Here is a 19876-nt window from a genome sequence, read left to right on the forward strand (position 1 = left end):
GGCTATATTCTTGGAAGGACATACATTCTTGTCCAATGTGGCTTGGAGATTCGATCTTAACTATCTGATAATAGCTAGGAATTAGTTATTAGTATATATGAATTTGATTGACTGATTAATACTGTGATAGTCCAATGTAACTATCAATTCACTTGGAAAATAAATTGATCTTAAAGGAAAATGTAAGTAGTGTTTTTAGCCGTTACGGCGTTGATCTCGATCAACGCCAATTGTTATATAAATATATTAAGCATATATAATCATATTTGGTTTACAGATGTATAGATCGATGGCTGTATAGATCGATAGCTCTGAAACTATGTTTGGGGTTATATATGTTAATCAGTATCATCAATGTTTTAAACGGAAACCAGAAATATTAACATGTAAAGACGGTACAGAAGGGTTCGCGTAATAAAATAGTTCTTATTGTTCTACACAGTTTTTGCTTATTCTATTGTATGACCCATATGGTATCTTATAATATTCGCTTACCCTGGTTAAATAGAAGTCAACAAATTACCACGTGATAGATAAGAAGTTAAAAGTACCAAAACTCAAATATGAGAGCAAAGCTTTTACATGAAATTGATTTACTACAGAAACATAAAAGAACAAAGCAAGATTTATTTTTATTTTTACACAACAAATTTGTTCTAGTATTGTTCGATACAGGTGACAAACGTCTACAGCGGAATTACTACCTTCCTTACCGATTTCGAACCTCTGGACATACAATCAGCGTCCATGGCCTAGTGGTTAGGGTGTCCGCATATAAAGCGGGAGGCCCAGGTTCGAATCCCGGTGGAGGCTCGAAGATTTTTCACTGTTCTGGGTTTTCCAACTCACTACGATTTCAATTATATATATATATCCATTTGCTTCTGTCGTTTACCTCCATACATTAAAGTCTGTTCAAAGTATCTCATTCGAGATCCGGCTTTAGGAATCACAAATGATTTCTGGTTGGTTAGAATAATGTTTGATCTCTAGGGTAAGGCAAATATGTCACCAAAATAGAACTAATATTGTTCGATACAGGTGACAATCGTCTACAGTGGACTTACGACCTTCCTTACCGGTTTCGAACCTCTGGACATACAATCAGCGTCCATAGCCTAGTGGTTAGGGTGTTCGCATATAAAGCAGGAGGCCCGGGTTCGAATCCTTACAAAGTAGTGCCTACATTGTACATGTGTAGCTCAGAAAAGAGGCGTAGCTATACTTTTTCTTTTAGGGCTTCCAAATGTATCTTTAGGGGCAACATATTTGCTAGAAATATGTTTTCCGACAATTTCATTTTAAGAGGGGGAGGGGGGGGGGTTCAGGAGCCTGATCACCCATCCCCCAAGCCTGGCCCCGTGTCTACTCCAATGACATTAGAGCGTGTGTTACGGGAGGGGATTGGGACGGGGGTTGGGAAGGGGATTGGTAGCATGTTAAAGCGATATTAGGCTAATATAATAAATGTCAATTTTGATACTAAACCAGTACAAGTAACACTTCATCAGATTTAAATTTATTAATGGCATAACTATATCTATATACTCTAGAGGTCACGTGGTTACATTAGATCTTATGTTGTTCTCGAGTTGCTCATGGCCGTTTGTCGTGTACCGTTTTACAGACAACACTGAACGTTTTTACCTTTCAAAGTGATGGTCTCATCAGTACTATACGATAACACCACCGATGAACGCGACAGGACCGTACGCAGGGCGAAGGGGTTGCGATGGATCCCATTTTCAAGTCATTTTCCTGGGCAGAGAAATATCTGTGTTGCTGGAGACGTTGACACTAACTGCGTCACATTCTCACAAAGCAAATTGATATGACTGCAAAATAATGGACGGTTTTGCATCTACGCACCCTTACCTAAAAAATACATATATCCGGCCCTCCCTCCCCTGACATGATGTACAATAAATAGATACACACCTTTAGTAAACGCATCACCCCCATGGGAAATCGTGCGTACGGGCCTCTATGGAATATCTGATAACATTGTAACTGCAAAATCTGGATTAAAATTAGTTTTAAATACAGTTGAAGTTACAAATGTCTGGATACGGTATGCTGAATTCGTTCGATTACAACCATGAGTTTCAGGATATTACCAATTATTTCTCTAAGTAAAAATTTGTTGAGGACGGACGCTGTGTAGTTTTTCTTAGTTATAAAGAATTACTTTATAACGACGACACGCGCCATTCTCGAATGATTTTGAATTTTATAATGTTGATATTTTCCTGAACGTATTCCATTCCCTAACGACACTTGTAGAGCCGTTATTAACATTCACGGTGGTGGACCTCCGCCCCTTTACCTGCCCCTTACACTCCCCTCCCCTTCACCCCCGCTCCTTCTCCTTTTCTTGCGCTACCGTTACATAATCCTTTCAATCTCATAGCTTAAAGTTCATCTATCGAGTATCAAATTGACCTGTAATCAAATTAAACCGCAACATGTATTCGTCATGATGTAATGCATTCCTGACGCGCTTCGTACTTAGATCAACGATTATGTACTATAGGTGTAATTGCCTTTAATAGGGTTTGTAACTTTCACATAGCGCCATGACTGAAACAATAATACGGAATGTTATCACAATTAACAACAGCAGGTTTACGATCTAAGCAAATATACAACGGTAGATTAGAGTTCAGATAGTTTAAATGCGATAGGAACAAGAACATATTTCTAACAATAATTACAATTTGCATAGCCAGTTGTTAGATTTTGTTGTTATAGTTATAGCATTGGAATGTTTGGTAATTGAAATTTAACGACTTGCGATATGTTGTGACTGTCTGTATATCTGAACAAGGCATCTGGCAATCTGGTGATGACGAAACATTCCATTATGGTCGATAAATCAAATATGCGAAATCAAAGTTCTATGTATAATGTCGCAGTGACACATAAATGGAATTATTTCAATTCAACATGATTAATATTTACAGCCCTAGCAGTTACATTACATTATAGTATCATCAATTCAACAGACGTATACACTTGAGTGTTTCCATCATGTATATGTGCTTATGCTCGTCATGCACGTGAAAACTTTATGATAAATTTGGCGTACAGAATCTGTTTAATCAAACCAAATTCAAGCAATGGTGTCACGGTGAACGATCGGCTAGACTTGGAATTAATATCAGATTTGATAAAACTAAAACAATAGAGAATTCTGAATCTTACAAAATGACGTCATAGGTTAAGTACAGTGTATACGTCCCTTAATGTTTCTCAGGTTAACGTTGTATTGTTCAGTAAAACACCGGATTATATTCTGCGTGGATTTCTTTAATGGTCTATACTATGGCTAATTAATGTGTCATTCAGAAACTGAAATTAGAAACCCGTCCATCTTTGAATTGAATTGTTGAAAATTCATCGTGGCTTATCTGTAATGAAATTGTTTTGCAGAACTACACTTGGTATTTATGTTCCAACTGATGCTTTAAATCTGGAACACGTTTATTCAACTTGCCAAAGCAAACTTATTATTTTGTCAAACAACAACTCCTTTTCCTGAAGCCTACAATACCTTAAAGGGTTATTTATCATTCAAACTTTGTAATTCCAAACCTGCATTTATGATTTAAGAAATGAACTTGTAAATATCTCAGGCTCGTCGCATTAAGTGACTGGACTACTTAGTCTAAGATAAAGACCACTAAGTCATTTCCGCAGATGTAACACAAAACTTAAGTGGAAAATATTGGCCCCATATTGCTGTAAATATATCACAAATATGTTATGAAGAAATGGGGTCAATGTCACCAAAGGGAGGCATATTGTCCATATGAAATTAACAAGAGAATATTTTGGTTGTGCTGCTAGAATATATAGAGCTATGAAATTATCATTTAGGCATGCACATTGCAATTGACATCATCAAGCATTGAGATTTATATCTCAACAACGGCGATAGCTACAGAACAATTTGAATCATTTACATGCTTTAGTTTCCCTTGTTAGTTAACAGATCAAGACTAATGATGTCTAAATACACACTTTAATTGTGTTGGCAGATAATATAAAACTTATACGGTATTGGAGAGATTAATATGCCCCACAGTTAGGTACACCCACCGCAGTATCTTGTCCCAAACTTTAGATATGGTTCATTTAATGCACTCACCACTTTGACTGGCTTGACCTTCCCTCACTTCAGGGAGTGCGCCACAGCAGGTGATAAATGACGTCACCAGGGTAGAAATGTTTGCTTCGACTGTCATCAGCTTGCTATTTGTTCCATTGTGCTAATCAATCAGTCTCAGTGACCAGAGCGACCAGAATATCCCTTTAATAAAAGGTCAAATCTATGCATATGCCGGCCTATTTACTTTGCTTAACACCAGGGAAGGGTGGTAATTTTGTTGTCCGAAGTCTAAAGTTTCACGAATGAATACCACGGAGTAAGTAACATAAATATACAATCGGACATAACTCCTATCTTGATAGGCTCGTTCCGTTGCTGGGATGATAAAAAATAATGAAATTGATTCATTTTTATTCAGATAAGTACATTGCGCAATAATTTGTCATGTTATGCATGGACAACGCATCGAACTGTCTTTTTTAATCAATAGTTTTCACTGATGCAATGAGGAACTGTACAAAATTGAAATGATTAAAACAGCATCCCAACACAATTTTCGAAGGTCATACATTTCATCACTTCAATTTTTTGGTATATAGTCCATGAATAACATCACAGATTATTGTATCAATATAAAGTGAATAAATTGTCATTTTTTTGTTAAATTTCAACGACGGACCAAGATATAAGCTGGGAGTCAGATAAAAATGTGCTTCGTTTCAATGTACTGTTTTGTATACTGCTTTTAATTCTCAGCTTTCGTTATCCCTTTAACTCTTTTTTTTTTGCTCTTATTTGACAACTTCATTAAACCGACCAAAATTACTCAAATTAAGACGAGGCACTCTACATATTATGTCTATTTTCAATACTATGATGTAATGGTATAATATATTACGTTACGACTAATTTGGTGGGAGGATTAACCATGACATTAACTTAATAATCGAGTGCAATAATTTCTTTAATTATACCTCCTCCTTGTTTAAGACTTCGAGAATATTTTTATTTATAAGAAATCCCACCAGGCAGCCGGTTCATTTATAATGATTGGTTATTATCCTATTTTGGTATGGTGCCGCAGGTCTGTGCGTGATCAGCGACAAAAAAATATAAATATAGAGGGAACGAAAAATTTTATGACTTGTAGAGAATTAACCCGTATGGACGAAAATGCAAAGATAAACGGAGACCGTAATTATACAGAGAGGCCATGACGTCACAGATAATGAGTGTACGTAATACAAAATATTGGTACCGTATTATCACGGGACTGTTAGCCATCTTATGAATGCCTCAGAGTCCCATCGCTCCAATCAACCAGGACATCCCTATACAATAAAGGCTGCGACTGCGAGTAATACCCAGACATTGCATTAAAATTATAAGTTATGCAATCGTCTGTAAACTATTTCCCCCTCCCATTGGAAGTATACAGAATGTTTCAATTATGCCTGCAGCCGTAAGGTTACTGTTAGCATTATATACCATTCGTCAATGTACTTGCCTGAAGGGTCGCAACGGTCGCACTGAGCCATCATGTTTCTACAGGGCCGGATGCGTGGGGGGGGGGGGGGTAGATGTTATGTCGTACATGGAAGGGGTGTTGAGAATGGTTTGGTAACATGGAGTGTGATACTTTTTGCAAATTTTAAAACAATATATTGATTGCTTTTCAACTGTTTGTTTGCACCGTACATACATGTTAATATGATGTACAATTGTAAAGCAGGACTCTTTACTATTTTGTCTGCTGGTTGGAGGGAGGGGGGGGGGGTGAGTAGATCCACCTCCTTCGCAATATATATGATTGCACTCCTGCACTTGCCTGAACACAACTACTAAATGTAGTGTATTCTATAGTAGCAGCGATAATTGCAAGCGGTAAGACACGTCTGCATGGGGCATGATTCAGGCGGTTTTCAGAGACACCCAAAGTGAATCCCAGACGGTCCTCATGTGATAATAGGTCATACGTCTGAAAGACTAGCTGAACTTTTGGACTGTATGCAGTACGTACTATTTGAAAATGAACTTATTCATATTTCCTTAGCAGTTTCAATATTTTTCATAATAAAACAAATTAGGTATTTGTTTTCTTGGATTTTGTTTAGCTCACGTAAGTTATTACCAAGCATTTTAACAGACGGTCAAATTTAGCTTTTTACAAAACTATAACGTGAACAGAAAGCAAGACTAATTGGTAAAGTGAAGCAGTCAGTAGTCACGCAAGGCATGTATATGTATGGGCGTACATGTGTGGACCAGGGTTAGAGTAGCAGCTCCCTGTGTGGACTGTCATTGGTAATATGTGCGGCGTGAGTAATAACGTTGATTAAATGTTCACTAGTATAGACAACGCGTAAGAGCACGATGGAATTCGAGTTATGCAAGGAATGTGAATGGCTCTGTGGGTTTTACTATACAAGAGCTCCAATACGGAGTGGCCATCCTATGCTGTTAGATGCCAGCCTCTCATTATTACCTGCAGGTGTGGTATTGGGTTCAATTTCAGTGAGCTTATCGAGAATCAACTTTTCAACAACATAGCCTTTATATAGCGATCAAAGGAATACATACATACATACACGCATAGACACATATACCGTACATATATATCAATGCGCTCAAAGTTTATTACTGGCATTACTGAAGGTTTAAATCAAAACATCATCTTAATTTGTGTAATATAATGAGATACACACAGATAACATGATTTCATGTCATATGTAGTGTTGATTAAAGTTGTTTCATTAGCTAATTATTGCGATGTCAAGTGGCGTGTACATGGTTAAATGGAATAAGCGAGGAGGTACTCAAGTCCCCCCCCCCCCCCGACTGATTAAGATACAGGGACTGAACCCTGAGGCGAATGATTTAAAAAAAAAGTTCCCATGTAGTGGGGGGGGGGGGGGCGAGCGGGGATTCTCCCCACGCCATACCGTGCATTATGAGGCATAGTAAACAATAACAACAAAACAATAACAATATTAATTTGATATATAATTAGCTCTAATCGCAAGTTTGTGCTAATAAATACAGCACTGTTGATTTTTGTGTGTGTTTGTTAAAGGTAAAATCGTGGCGCTATATTTTCGGCCTTTGAAACAATATTTCAGAATTCCGACGCTTTGGTTGTACTGCATGTACATACTATATATTTATGTACTGTATACTATGATTTTCTTGTTAATATTCTGTCTGGGTCCCCTGCATTTTTTCCGTGCGTGACCACTCCCCCCTGCCTTCCAGAATTGTACGTGGTTGCGCCCCTGATGATCATTGAGTTTGTGTCTCCTCCAACTGATGTTTGGGCGGAAATGTATGAAAAGTGTCCACTTAATAATAGGGGTGAGGATATACATTACAAATATTCCTGAATTATAATATTAGTAGAGGCTATATATACTGCATATAATATTTACTGCAGGGTTACATGATGAACACGTAGATGTAGATACGAACATGTATACAATTTGTATTATCTATATTAAACAACATAAACAATTGAAAGTAAGTTTATGATTTTGAAAATTGATTCATTGTTGCCATAGTAACGGACTTTGAAACCTCATCTCTCATTCCACCTCTCTCTCTCTCTCTAGTTTAAACTAATCTGCTCTTGAACATGGTGAAGGATTCGACACCGGTTTTCGTGCAGAAACCGCAGCTCGATCAAAGTGAGGATGGAAGAGTTCTAACCTTCACTTGTAAGATCACAGGTGAACCAAAACCTTCCTTTACCTGGTTTTTGAATGATGTCCCAGTTAAAGATGGCGGCAGATACTTCTCACAGGTAGGATTTTCTCCTAATGATATTCCATAAGTTAAGGTTTTTTGTATTGAAAGAAAAAAACACACAACCGAAAATCCTAATACCATGACTAACTTCTAGACTCATAATCTTGAAATTTAATTCTTACTAATTCGGTCACGAACTACAGGATATGACACTGTAGACAAACCGTGCGAATGATTTTATTTGATAGAGTATAGGAGTAGTGATGCTCCATATATTCATGGTGAACAAACTGTTTTGTTCGTTCGCATAACCAAATAAGCACAAGAAGAAACACATGAGCGCCCTCTACTTCCTGACCCCCCCTCCCACCCCGCGTTACTGGTTACGACTGACAGGTTTAGTTTCGTTAGTTTCATTTAATCAATAAAGCTCTAAATATACTTCGCGGTATTGGTCATGTTGTGCCAAGCGTTGTAATCCAGAGTGTTCTTCACCGGCCGGGCTCAACAAGGGGTCACGGTTAGAGGCTATCCTTGGGCTCAAGAAAAGCGATCGGCATCGCCACGCTCCTAACCTCTTTGTGAAATCAAAATGCTAGTAGTTATGGTAGGAGTGTGTTCATTAAACATGTCAACTAAACTTATGGGTTCTAAACAGTAGCCTAACAAGGAAGAAAGAGAAAAGAAGGGAGGAATATTTTACATGTATTCAAAACGTTAAGTTCCACATAGGTGCTAATCTTACACGAATGGCGTGCTATAGCCACCTTCTGCTAAATACATACAGCGCGCAAAACAAATTATTCGCCGTATGATCTACAATGCCTGCGACAGGGATACCATGGCCAAAGACTATCCCAACTTTGTTTGCTGGATTTGCAGTCTCGTTTCGATCCAGCCTCCGCTTTAACAAATACAACGAGAACGACCATTTCAAACTGTATCATAGACGTTGCCGGTCAAGTTAGCTGGAACAAGACTTCCTAGCGATATTTCATGTTTAATGAGGGACGACAATGTACTAGTCAGTTCGGCAATTGTGTCTTCAGGAATTTCACGTTTGATGCTGGAGCAGGTTTCTCGTGCATGTTTTTGTGCTACTGTTCGGTTACACCACAGTTATTAACTGTGGTTACACTCATCGACATATACATAATAGTCTCGCTACATAGGAGGAAAACGTACCAACCAAGGAGGTGATGTTACGTGCTTCCATATATGCTGTACTAACGTACCAGTGTCAGTTCGAAATGATGAAGAGTTTCGTAAACATAAGAACACAACTATAACGGGCATTGCATTTTCGAATGCCTACGGTCACTCGTATAGATTGCATATGGCGGTCACTTATCAGTTTACGAACCTCTTACGGGCAGCTACGGCAAGGAGACGTGTGTTGCTAAGGAACAGCTTATCGTGTTATCTGCTGCTCGTGTTTATGTACATTGTGTATGTACACCCCTGATGCGCTACCCGACATCCAGCTGCAGTTTGATTATTTGAAGAAAATAACCATTTTGGAATTGGAAATTGTACTAAACATTGCAAAAAGAAGAAGAAGAAAGAAAAGATACCACTAAATTAAATTCCTTTATTCGCGTTGCAGGACAATATCATCTATATGCGGTCGTAGCGTTAGAGGTATTGTGCACATACCAGCTGGGGTTCGATAAGAGTTAAAATGATATTAGTCTGGTGGCAGACAATGTACGTGACACTTATATAGAAAAGTTCTTCCACACTGTTAGTTCAAACCCCCATCTCAATATTGTCAACTCCAGAATTGGTTGATTTAAAAATGGAACATATTTTGACCGGCCGGCTGTAACCTCGATTCTTCCCTGGAATAGATGATAGATCATAACTTTGTGATCTCTGATGTCATAACGTCACGTGTTTCTTCAGAGGCTTAATTTTTCTATTATGATCGCAGTTGATCCGTCCTTGAAACTTGATACATTTTGGAATGTCTGTTTAATTGCCAATTGAGGTTCTTTGTATTTAGAATTACGTCAGAATTAAATCAGAATGCAACTGTGTTGTAGAAATATTATGGTCTTCTGCAAATGAGTGAGTGAAATATTATTTAAAAAAAAACAAGTGTACTACCGTAATGACATCACTCACCATTCCGTTGCCAGATGCATTCACAAATACCACCAAATTAAAGATAAAATCATATCTTCGCCATACAATATGCTATAAGGATAATGATGCCATTTTGAACCAGGTTATAGAAGAGATGCAGACATTTTCTTGCATTTATGAATCAATCATCGTCTGCTAATGGGCTATCCCTTTAAGTGCTAACCATGGCGCATGTCACGTGACCCATGTGATTGGTACGTGGTTTTGCGAGTCTCCTAATCGGTCAAGATTTATCGGATGTTCATTCATACTTAGTAAAGATTCCTAAATCCTATTGGTCCATTCAGGTCAGCTGACCGTGGTTAATGCTGTGAGTAACGCACGGTAAAATTACGGGGCATCACTTTAATAAATCTTTGGTTATATGTAACCAAAAATGTTTTGTTTTATGATTTCCCCCCCACACAAATGGTAGTGTATGAATGAACGGGGTTAACCCCTTATTTACACTACTGTTGTGTCCTCGCGGTGTCTCGGCTGGTCCGGATACGATGAGTGTGCAGTCGGCCTAACGTTAATAGCCTACAGTACCTAACTTAGATTATCATGAAAAAGTTGCCAAACCAACCAATCCTTAACCTACGGAAGTTCGACGGGTTCTATAATTGCAATTATGTCTGCATTGTCTCAAGGATGAGTAGTAATGCTTTTCGCTAAATTTTAAGTAGGCTAGCCTTGATTAGAAAGAAGGCAATTTATAATTTTAATGAGCCCTTCGATCGTTTGAAACGCTAACAAGTAACAATAGCACAACCAACTACATATTATGCCCTTTACTTTCGCTAACCTAACCCTAGCCCAATGTACCACACACATAGGCACTCTCGACCTAGCCTAAACCGCACAGTTCTTTATAGTAAAACTAAAAGAAAAGGCAATACGTTCCAGGTTGACCTAACTTAACTAGTTACCAATATAGGTAGCAACTTTTGTTAAATTAAGCCTAGTATGATGCCACTTTAAGTTTGTATCCAAAAGTTGTCAAATTTATTCCTCAATTATAGACCTGTTATCACTCGCAAGTCAGAGTCAAAGTTACATTACAATTGACATGTGCATAATCTTTTATATATTTCGATATAAAAAATTACCCAAAAAATTCTGTTGTATCTTTGTCAATTTTAACTTTGCTGTGTTGCATACAGTACATTGATTATGGCTTATGATCTACAAAACAATATACTTTCAACTTCAAGATTGAAATGGTAGGAATGCATGCAAAATGGTCTGCCTCTAGGCTCAAAGGAGCTACAAATATTTCCCTTATGTTAGGCTATTTTACATGTCAATGCAATGTAAAATCATGTTATTTCCCAAACTGTGCATCATTAATGCTCTATGTAATGCACCACATGTCATAAAGTTTCAAACCTAAATAAAGTGAGGGTTTTCAACATTTCCTGTTACTGGATGCCATTTGTGAGCAGCTGTTAAGAAATATATATACTGTATAGACACGTAACTTCATTGCATCGGGCCAAGCTTTCGAGGCTATATGACCAGATTTAACAAGTACACAGTACTTAATTACCATTGTAAATTTGTGAGTGGGTAGAACTAAGTACTAGTTTAATTTTGTTTGCATTACACTTTGTTATACTAGTGACTTTCACTTTATGATTTACTATGTGTTAGTTTTTTATGTTGATATATAGAAGACACCCTTTTTATTGACCTGTTGATAGCATTTATTAGTTGTTCAATCCAATTAATTGACATAAACTAGATTCCACAAGTATCAGTTGCACACTTTCACCAAGTGCTGTTAATTTATTCATGTTGTTAATCAATTCATGGAGGTGTTTGTCCTGTAAGGATCAATTTAAGCTTAAGATATTCATTAGTGCCATAAAATCATCCCTCAAAATACTTAGTGCTTAGTAAAACTAGTGTGGTACAGTAAAGTACAGAGCAGTACAGTTCTTATAATCAAGTATGTCCAACCTGTGTTACAAGGACACATAGATACTTTTACCTCAAACAGCGGGAAGGTGATTGCAATGTTAGTTATCAAAATTTTATATGTTGATGGAGGGCATCTTTTGACTGAACAAACCATGTTTTTGGTGGATCCATGTTTGAATATAGTCTTGGAGTTGTGTGTACACGTTCCATGTCAACTTACTACTTATTGTGTATACCATCCATTGCGATATGTCGATCAGTTGACCTGTCTGCTATAGTGTGGTATCTTGTTGCACATCCTGTGGTCATTCCTTACACAGTAACAGAGTTTTTGTTTTTTGTATACATCAAGATACTGGAGGTTTTGTGAGTATGTTTTTTGCAAAGTTTGTGACTTGGGATAATTTCCATAAATTTGGATGGCCAAGAAATTGTTAACATGTTACGAGTGGGTTGAGTGAGTGCCATTCAACATTTTCTTATCAAAACTCTCATTTGGACCATGTCAACAGACAAACATGTCTCACATGCATTCCTCTTTGTGAGACCAGGGAGTTTCATAACAGCTCCTTGGAGAGACAAGGTGATTTGCTGGAACATACACTACATGGTACATTATGTATAGATCTATCAGTATTATTCCTTCAGGACTGTGTACATAGAAGACTGAATTTGATCTTGGATGCATGCAGTGTGACTTTTTCTTATTAGTATTGTTGTCAAGACTCTTTGTCACTTGCTTGAAAACAGTAACTTTTTTTTCACAAGGGATTTTGTAAGATATGGCAGAAGAGATAAATAACAATTTGGTAAGAGTTGGTAGTATTTCAAATTTAATACCAGTAAACTACAATTCAGTAATATTGATGGCATTAAACCTGTTTTAAAGAGTTCCAAAAGTTTGCTGAAAGATGCCAACTTTACAGTTTTGGCAATACCTTATTCTCACTCAGAACAGAATGAGAAGGTATAACCTGAAGTTTGCAGTTGTCTCTTTTATGCCTATGGTGGCCTGAATCACTTATCTCTAACAGGATGAGTGGTCTCTGTCTCTCTTCTCTGGTAGTAATTCTTGTAGGAGGTGATGTCACTCCATTCAGTTCAGTTTATATTCCCTTGAACACTTTTGAATAAAAATTAAAAAAGAAAAAAACAGACAAATTCAATCAGTGTTACTTCCAGCTTTCCAAACTAACCTTGGGTGTATAACTGTTATATATACGCTACTCATTCTAAGACACTACAGTGACCAATGTTGTCTCCATACCCCAGTTCCCACAAACCAGAAATATCAAATCTATGTAAGACATTGAATACTGTAGGAAAAAAGAATCAATTCTTTGTGAGAACTTTAACCTGGGGCCTGGAAGTAATGAGCTGTACTCTCTAACCGCTATACCTTGGCTTCACTTCATAACCTCTACCTCAATGCTAAGTGTTTTTCCTTTTCCACTTTCAGGTGAAGAAGGAAGGTGATACCTATGTGGTATCTCTGGAGATCGATGATGTATCCATGGAGGATGCTGGTAGCTACAAGATCACAGCTGACAATAAAGGAGGTACCACCAGCGCCACCATCGCCCTTAAGTTTGGTGGTGAGTTAAAAATAAATACTACGTATCTGCAAGTAGGAAGGGTGGTCTGGCATAAATATGTACAGTATCTGCAACAAGGAAGGGTGGTCTGGCATAATGAAAAAATTTCATAAGTCAGTTTTCAATATCAGTTGATCATATTTTGAATTGACAAAATTATGTATGTCTTAGGTCAGTTGGTCTTTAATGAATAGAGTTATTGTGTGTTGTCATGGTGTATAGTAGATTGTTGACAAGTGGCACCAAGAGGGCAATTCAAATCACACCCCGAGTGCAAATGTCAAGCACACCTAAATATGTCGAGGAGTGAGTTATTTGTACTGTAGTGGCATATCATAAAGTGAAATAGCGCCACCACTAATAGAATAAAGATGAGACTTGAAGCTAGAATAGAAACTATCATCTCATAGCGTTTTGTTTGTCTATGTTTGCCACCGTCTCAAGGACATAACAAGACTTTAGTACACCTGGAATTATTAAAACAACATTGCCTACAAACATGTTTATTATATTAACGAATCAACTGGTGAACTTAAAGCAAGATGGCCTGTAATTATTTAGCCTAATTTTCACCTTGGCTTAAGTTAAATATATATAAAAAGATCTGATCATATTCACCCTTAAATTTGATTTTCAATTTTATCTTCCACTTTTTTTTTTGTTGTTGACATTTTTAGAAGAGGAGGATGAGGAACAAGAAGAGCAACCAGTGTAAGTTTACAACTTCTTCTTCTTCAAAGTCAAAAGTTCATCTCTGAAAATGTTTAATCTGCCTCGTTGGACATGCGTCATTTCTTAAGGAACATGAACATTACAACTTTATCATGTTGCCCTTCTCACAAGAATCACTGAAGTGCATAACGATGAGAGAAAATATATCTTCATGCTCAAAAGTATCTCATTTGTTAATTATTATCCTTAACATTTAATAATCATTCCCAAATCCAGCATGCTTCATATACAGACTAAGTTACTGAGGCTAAAGAACATTACCAATGAACGAAATTTGTTGATTAGGGTCGAGTTCTGTGTTTTATTTTAAAAGATGATACTTTACAAGTACACGCTCTCCTTGCTTTCTCTTGGGGTTTTCTTGGCGTCATACCTTTGCCTCCTTGGAAACTTGAGTTAGGTTTGATCTCAGATGTCATGACTTGCTGTTGATCTAACAGAACTTATACAATACTGGGTGTATTCCACACAATCAAAGTAGTATCAATGGTGACCTCAATCCGTATGATTTGTGTAATTCACAGATCTGGGGACGGAGTTGCACCGACCTTCACCATGAAGCCGCAGATGTCGCAGTCGGACGACGGGTCTAAACTGACCATCGAGTGCGAGCTGAACTCTGACCCTAGACCGGAGGTAGAATGGACTCGTAACCAGCTGATTCTCAAAGATGGTGGCAGATATAAGCTGAGGACAAAAGAAGATGGCAATTTTTACCACCTGATGCTGGAGATCACGGACGTGAATGAAGAGGATGGAGGGGAGTTCAAGATTGTTGCCAAGAACACTTTGGGAACAGCAACAAACACCATCAAACTCAACTTTGAACGTTAGTCTTAGAGTAGTAGTGTTTCCATTGTTCTTAAAAATTAGTTTATGCTCATAGCCCATAACAATATCATTTCTTTAGTGTAACTAGTAAAGATTCACTTGAAGATGGAAAATACAAACATTAAAAAAACATTAAAATGGTTTTAAGTTTGGTTTAATCCGTGTATTACAAACAGCAAGAACTATCGTGATGGAAAAAAAAACTTTTAATTGGAAATTATTCTCAGAAATGGTTGATCTACTAAGATGAAAAGCTTTAGGAAGTAGCGATTAGGTAGATTATTTATGAGATAATTCTGGGGTATTACCAAATACTTGATAGGCGTAATGAAACATCACTGGGCAGAAAAGTGACCAGATGCAAAAAGCACCCCTGAAACATAATTTGAACTTTGAAACAAACTGAGACCATACCTAACCAAAATATTGGCTTCTTTGTCAATAACTAGGATGTTGGAAAATAGTATTCTTTTAGAGTAATTAAAAATCAGAAACAAAGAATGATGATATGATTACCTTATGGAGTAATTTTACATTTATTATTTTTTATCTGACAGACCTTAATCAGTCTTTTGTGGGAGTTGGCTAAGGAAGACAAATGTTTATGTGACGGGGATGCCTAACGAGTATTATAATTATGTTTCAACAATTGTGTTATCTTTTGGGTGGCACAAAGATTTCGTCTTATCTTTGTCATACCTCTCCATTTTGATCTTCCTCTCAGGACCAAAAGGTGCCCCTCATTTCGTTGTCGATCCCCAGATCGAACAGTCGGACGATGGCAGGCTTCTCACATTCCATTGTGAGTTGGTTGCCGACCCTAAACCGGAAATAGTTTGGTCAAAGGACGATGTCAAAATCAAGGACGGAGGACGATACAAGATCTTGATCAAGCAGGACGGTAGCAACTACGACGTGAAACTACAGATCACTGACGTATCCTCGGAGGACGCAGGAGAGTACAAGATCTACGCAGCCAACGATCTGGGAGACTCGAAATCAAGGATTACTCTCAACTTTGAAAGTAAATCAAACCTATTTATTTATTTAATTCATTTATTTGTTTTGCCACAAAAGTACAAAGTGGAGGGAACTCTTCCATAAAGCTTAAAAGCTTTACAATGTGGAAGACTCCCTGAAGAAAGAAAACAAATGAAAAAAAAAATATATATGTATAAATACATATACATAAATATAAATGCAAATTAAATGTTCAATATATATATATAGTAATTACATACAGGTATAATTTGGTAGTAGTCAGTAACTAGCTATTATTGCCTTACAAAGATTGTATTGTAGAGATTATAGTGGGCATGATTAGCATGCCTCATGTTATGATGATGTACATCTCTGTTACTGGTTAAAAAATAGTCAAAGGTAGCTGGTAGTAATCCATTCCAGGTCTTGTAGGCAAATAATGCAAGCTTAACTGTAATGAAATCGTGCAATTTTAGTGAGTTGAGTTTCTTAAATCGGGGAATGGTGTGCTCACGTGGGGCTCACATAGACCTTTTTTTTCAAAGTTTTTTCGATAAGCTTTAGCGAATGTTGTCACCTTTCCATTATGATCCAGTGTTTGATTTGCATTTTCTAATGACTTGGAGGGTGTGATTTGTAAGATCTAATGACAAACTTGTCACATGTCATTTAACTTGAGAGATCGTGTGACCAAAAAACTTGTTAGAAAAATTGAAATTTCCCCATATGAAATGGAAATTGAAATATGCCACTTGGTCTCAGTTAAACAAAAGTTAACATGTAAAATAAAAGCACACTGTCATGTGTTCTTTCTCAATTATTTTTGGAAAAACAAGGTTGGTCATTGAAATACACAGAATATGTTATTATTGGTTACTATTGCCATCATTTTGTATGTGTCTAATTGTAACCTTGAAGCAAGCTAAGGTTGAAGACCATGCTTTATTGTAGCAATATAGTGTACAAATGTTCTAACCTTGAAAGGCGTTGAAAATAGTGTGATCAGCTAAACGGTAATTCAATTCTTTAACAGAATTAAGCATATTTGTCAACAGGAGAAGTACCTGCAGTATTTCTAACCTTACACTCTCACAATATGTAAGAAATCTGATGACATCCTTTTGAAGCAGACAGGCGATCACTACTTACCTTTATTCAAGCAATCTCTAAATGTGATTCTATCCAAGATACTCCTTTGTTTTGCTTTTCTTGTAGCTGAAGATGCTCAGAAAGAACAGGCTCCTGAAATGTAAGTTTGAAGTTTTTTCTGAACCTAAATGACTACTAGTCTTTTTTTTAATTCTAGTAAAGTTATATTGATGAACAATTATGGCATAATAAACCTCATTTGACCATTGATCTTCATGTCTCATTATAACGTATACATGCTTTTCTCTTATTCACACCTTGTGTCATTTAAATAATCACCCAAAATTCAATATTTTATTCCAATTTAGTGAGATTTCTGCCGGGAACAAGCCACAGTTTCAAGGTAAGCCCATCATGAAGCAGTCAGAGGACGGCCATGAAGTCTCCTTCGAGTGTTCGGTCAAGTCCGAATCGGAACTTCAAGTCTCCTGGATCTTCAATGCCACTCAGCTGATTCCAAATGCAGGACGCTTTAAGATCACCCAGGTCAAGAAAGGAGCGGACCTTTATATCCTCACCCTTACCATGAAGAGTGTTACCCCAGAGGATGGTGGGACTTACGTTGTCCTGGCCAGGAACTCTGGAGGAGAAGAACAGTCCATTATCAATCTAAACTTTGATAGTAAGTCACAAAACCTCAAAAGTATGACACTAATTAACAGCAAAGACTGGGAGAGGAAACCAGGCATTTCAGAGAACTTTATGTTATAGCTTAGTGTTAGCTCAGTGGTTAACGCCAGTGTCTTTCAATCATAAGATCCCCAGTTTGAGTCACTCCAAGATTAATGTATGTCATCCAGTTACAGAGTTGTTGACAATTCATAATCATGGACGTTAAAATATGAATCTAAGAGACTGACTTCTGTCAGCTTGAGGCTTTGATAAGCCAATGATGGCTTTTTGCGAGTTCCTGCTTGCAGGAGGATCTAAAATACATACATATATAGCTGTATTAAATTGAGGCCAAATTGAAAGTTGATATGTGTAAAGTGCTGCACTCTCATTGAAAAGATTGAGACTGATGTCTGTACATCACAGCTTCTCTTTGTATCAAATATTCCCAAGAGAATTTCAATTTCTGTTATTATTTTTCTGACAATATACTTAAGATTTCAACTGGGTGTGATGACTTTGATCAGCATTGGATTTTGCTATTTTACTCGCAATAACTATGGCAGATAATTTTTTTTTGTAATATATTTATTTTGGCATTTGTTGTTGCAAGACAAGGGATAGCAGTACTTACTCGGTATGGAAAGCCAATTGTGTAGATGCTGCAGCAAAAGATGGAAAAGAGAATGTCTTGTCTTTGATATTGTCATTTGATTGTGAGTGGTGGAGGGTGGGTGGAGAGTGGGGCAGACGGGGTGGAAGGTGGGGCAATGGTGGGAGAAAGACAGGAGGAAGTTATCACCCTTATTCTTCTTTGACTTTAAATTAAGTGTACTTGAAACTTCATTCTTTTGTAAAGTTTGCCATTTGTCATAAGTCTAAACTCCTTTCGTATTTATGTTGCTAATTTCAGTCAAACCAGGCAGCAAAGAGGGTGCACCTACCTTCATTGAGAGACCTAACATCAAACTGGAAGACAACGGGAGACGTATCTTATTTGAAGTGAAAGTCATGGCAGATCCTAAACCAAAGTTTACTTGGTTCTTCAAAGATCGTGAAATCAAGGACACTGGGCGTTACCGTATTCGTACCAAGCCTCAGGGAAAGATCTACATCCTGGTCTTGGAAGTAAGCGGAGCCTCACCAGCAGGGGATGCCGGCAATTATAAAGTCGTCGCCGAGAACGAAAAGGGGAAAGCGTCGTCAACCATCAATGTTGAATTCAAGCGTGAGTGACTAAAGAACAATTGCCAGAGCGGGCTATGAATATGAACTGAATTTCAAAGATATTTGATCTATGATAAAAAAGAATGAATATTATTTCCTTTGGAAGTATATTTCAAGATTTTAAGAAATTTAATTTAAAATAAATTTAGGCAAAAGGCACATGATTTATGGCTTATCTGGGTAACTGATAGTGGCCAATAGGGAATGAATTTTTCTGAGATAAGTAGGTAATTTGTTGCTTTTCTGGTCTGTGTGAGCATTGTTGGACCTGTCAGCTATAAATTGTCAAAGTTTTGTATATGGTTAGAAGAACTCACTGCTTATTTGGATAACATATTTCTGTGTAGTGTTGAACAGCACAGTGTAGTGCACCACAATACAACACACAGTAAAAGAGAACAGTAAGGCACTGTGTCAAAAATAGGATGCTGTGGGGGGCTGCATAGGACATAATCTATTGTGCCCCACGGTTTCGCATCAATATACACTGCATGTGTTTGGAGACAATACCCGATTGTTTGATATTGATTCATCTTAGCTGAGCAGGATCTTGCAGCTGCTGCAGCTTTTCTTTTGACACAGTGTCTAATTGGGAGGGGGATTGGCAGGGGGGGGAGGGTGGGATTATTGAACTTAATTGTGAATACTACAGTGGACTATGGGTATATGCAATACAGTACATTACAGGATACTAAACTAAACTACACTACACTAAATGGTATTGGATTACACTAAATTAATATACACTAGACTCCACTATAATAGAGTTACTTTAATACTATAACAGCGTATTATAGTGCTTATGGATATTGCAGGTTGAATTAAAAAAAACAAAAAAAAACAA

The 19876-nt window shown here is 37.3% G+C and overlaps 1 protein-coding gene across 8 annotated transcripts in view; it reads left to right on the forward strand.

Annotated features, from left to right (window-relative positions):
• Window positions 1–19876, forward strand: part of LOC139984665 (twitchin-like) — a 114311-nt gene that overhangs the window by 206 nt on the left and 94229 nt on the right. For all 8 annotated transcript variants that reach the window (XM_071998653.1, XM_071998656.1, XM_071998654.1 and 5 more), the window contains exons 2-9: window positions 7717–7907; window positions 13365–13500; window positions 14178–14211; window positions 14757–15061; window positions 15788–16087; window positions 17260–17293; window positions 17502–17815; window positions 18719–19033. In XM_071998653.1, coding sequence (XP_071854754.1) covers window positions 7740–7907; window positions 13365–13500; window positions 14178–14211; window positions 14757–15061; window positions 15788–16087; window positions 17260–17293; window positions 17502–17815; window positions 18719–19033 — 1606 coding nt within the window. In that variant the 5' untranslated portion in view covers window positions 7717–7739. The remainder of the gene's footprint in view (window positions 1–7716; window positions 7908–13364; window positions 13501–14177; window positions 14212–14756; window positions 15062–15787; window positions 16088–17259; window positions 17294–17501; window positions 17816–18718; window positions 19034–19876) is intronic.

This window comes from Apostichopus japonicus, chromosome 17, assembly GCF_037975245.1.
Source record: "Apostichopus japonicus isolate 1M-3 chromosome 17, ASM3797524v1, whole genome shotgun sequence".
Taxonomy (NCBI): Eukaryota; Metazoa; Echinodermata; class Holothuroidea; order Aspidochirotida; family Stichopodidae; genus Apostichopus; species Apostichopus japonicus.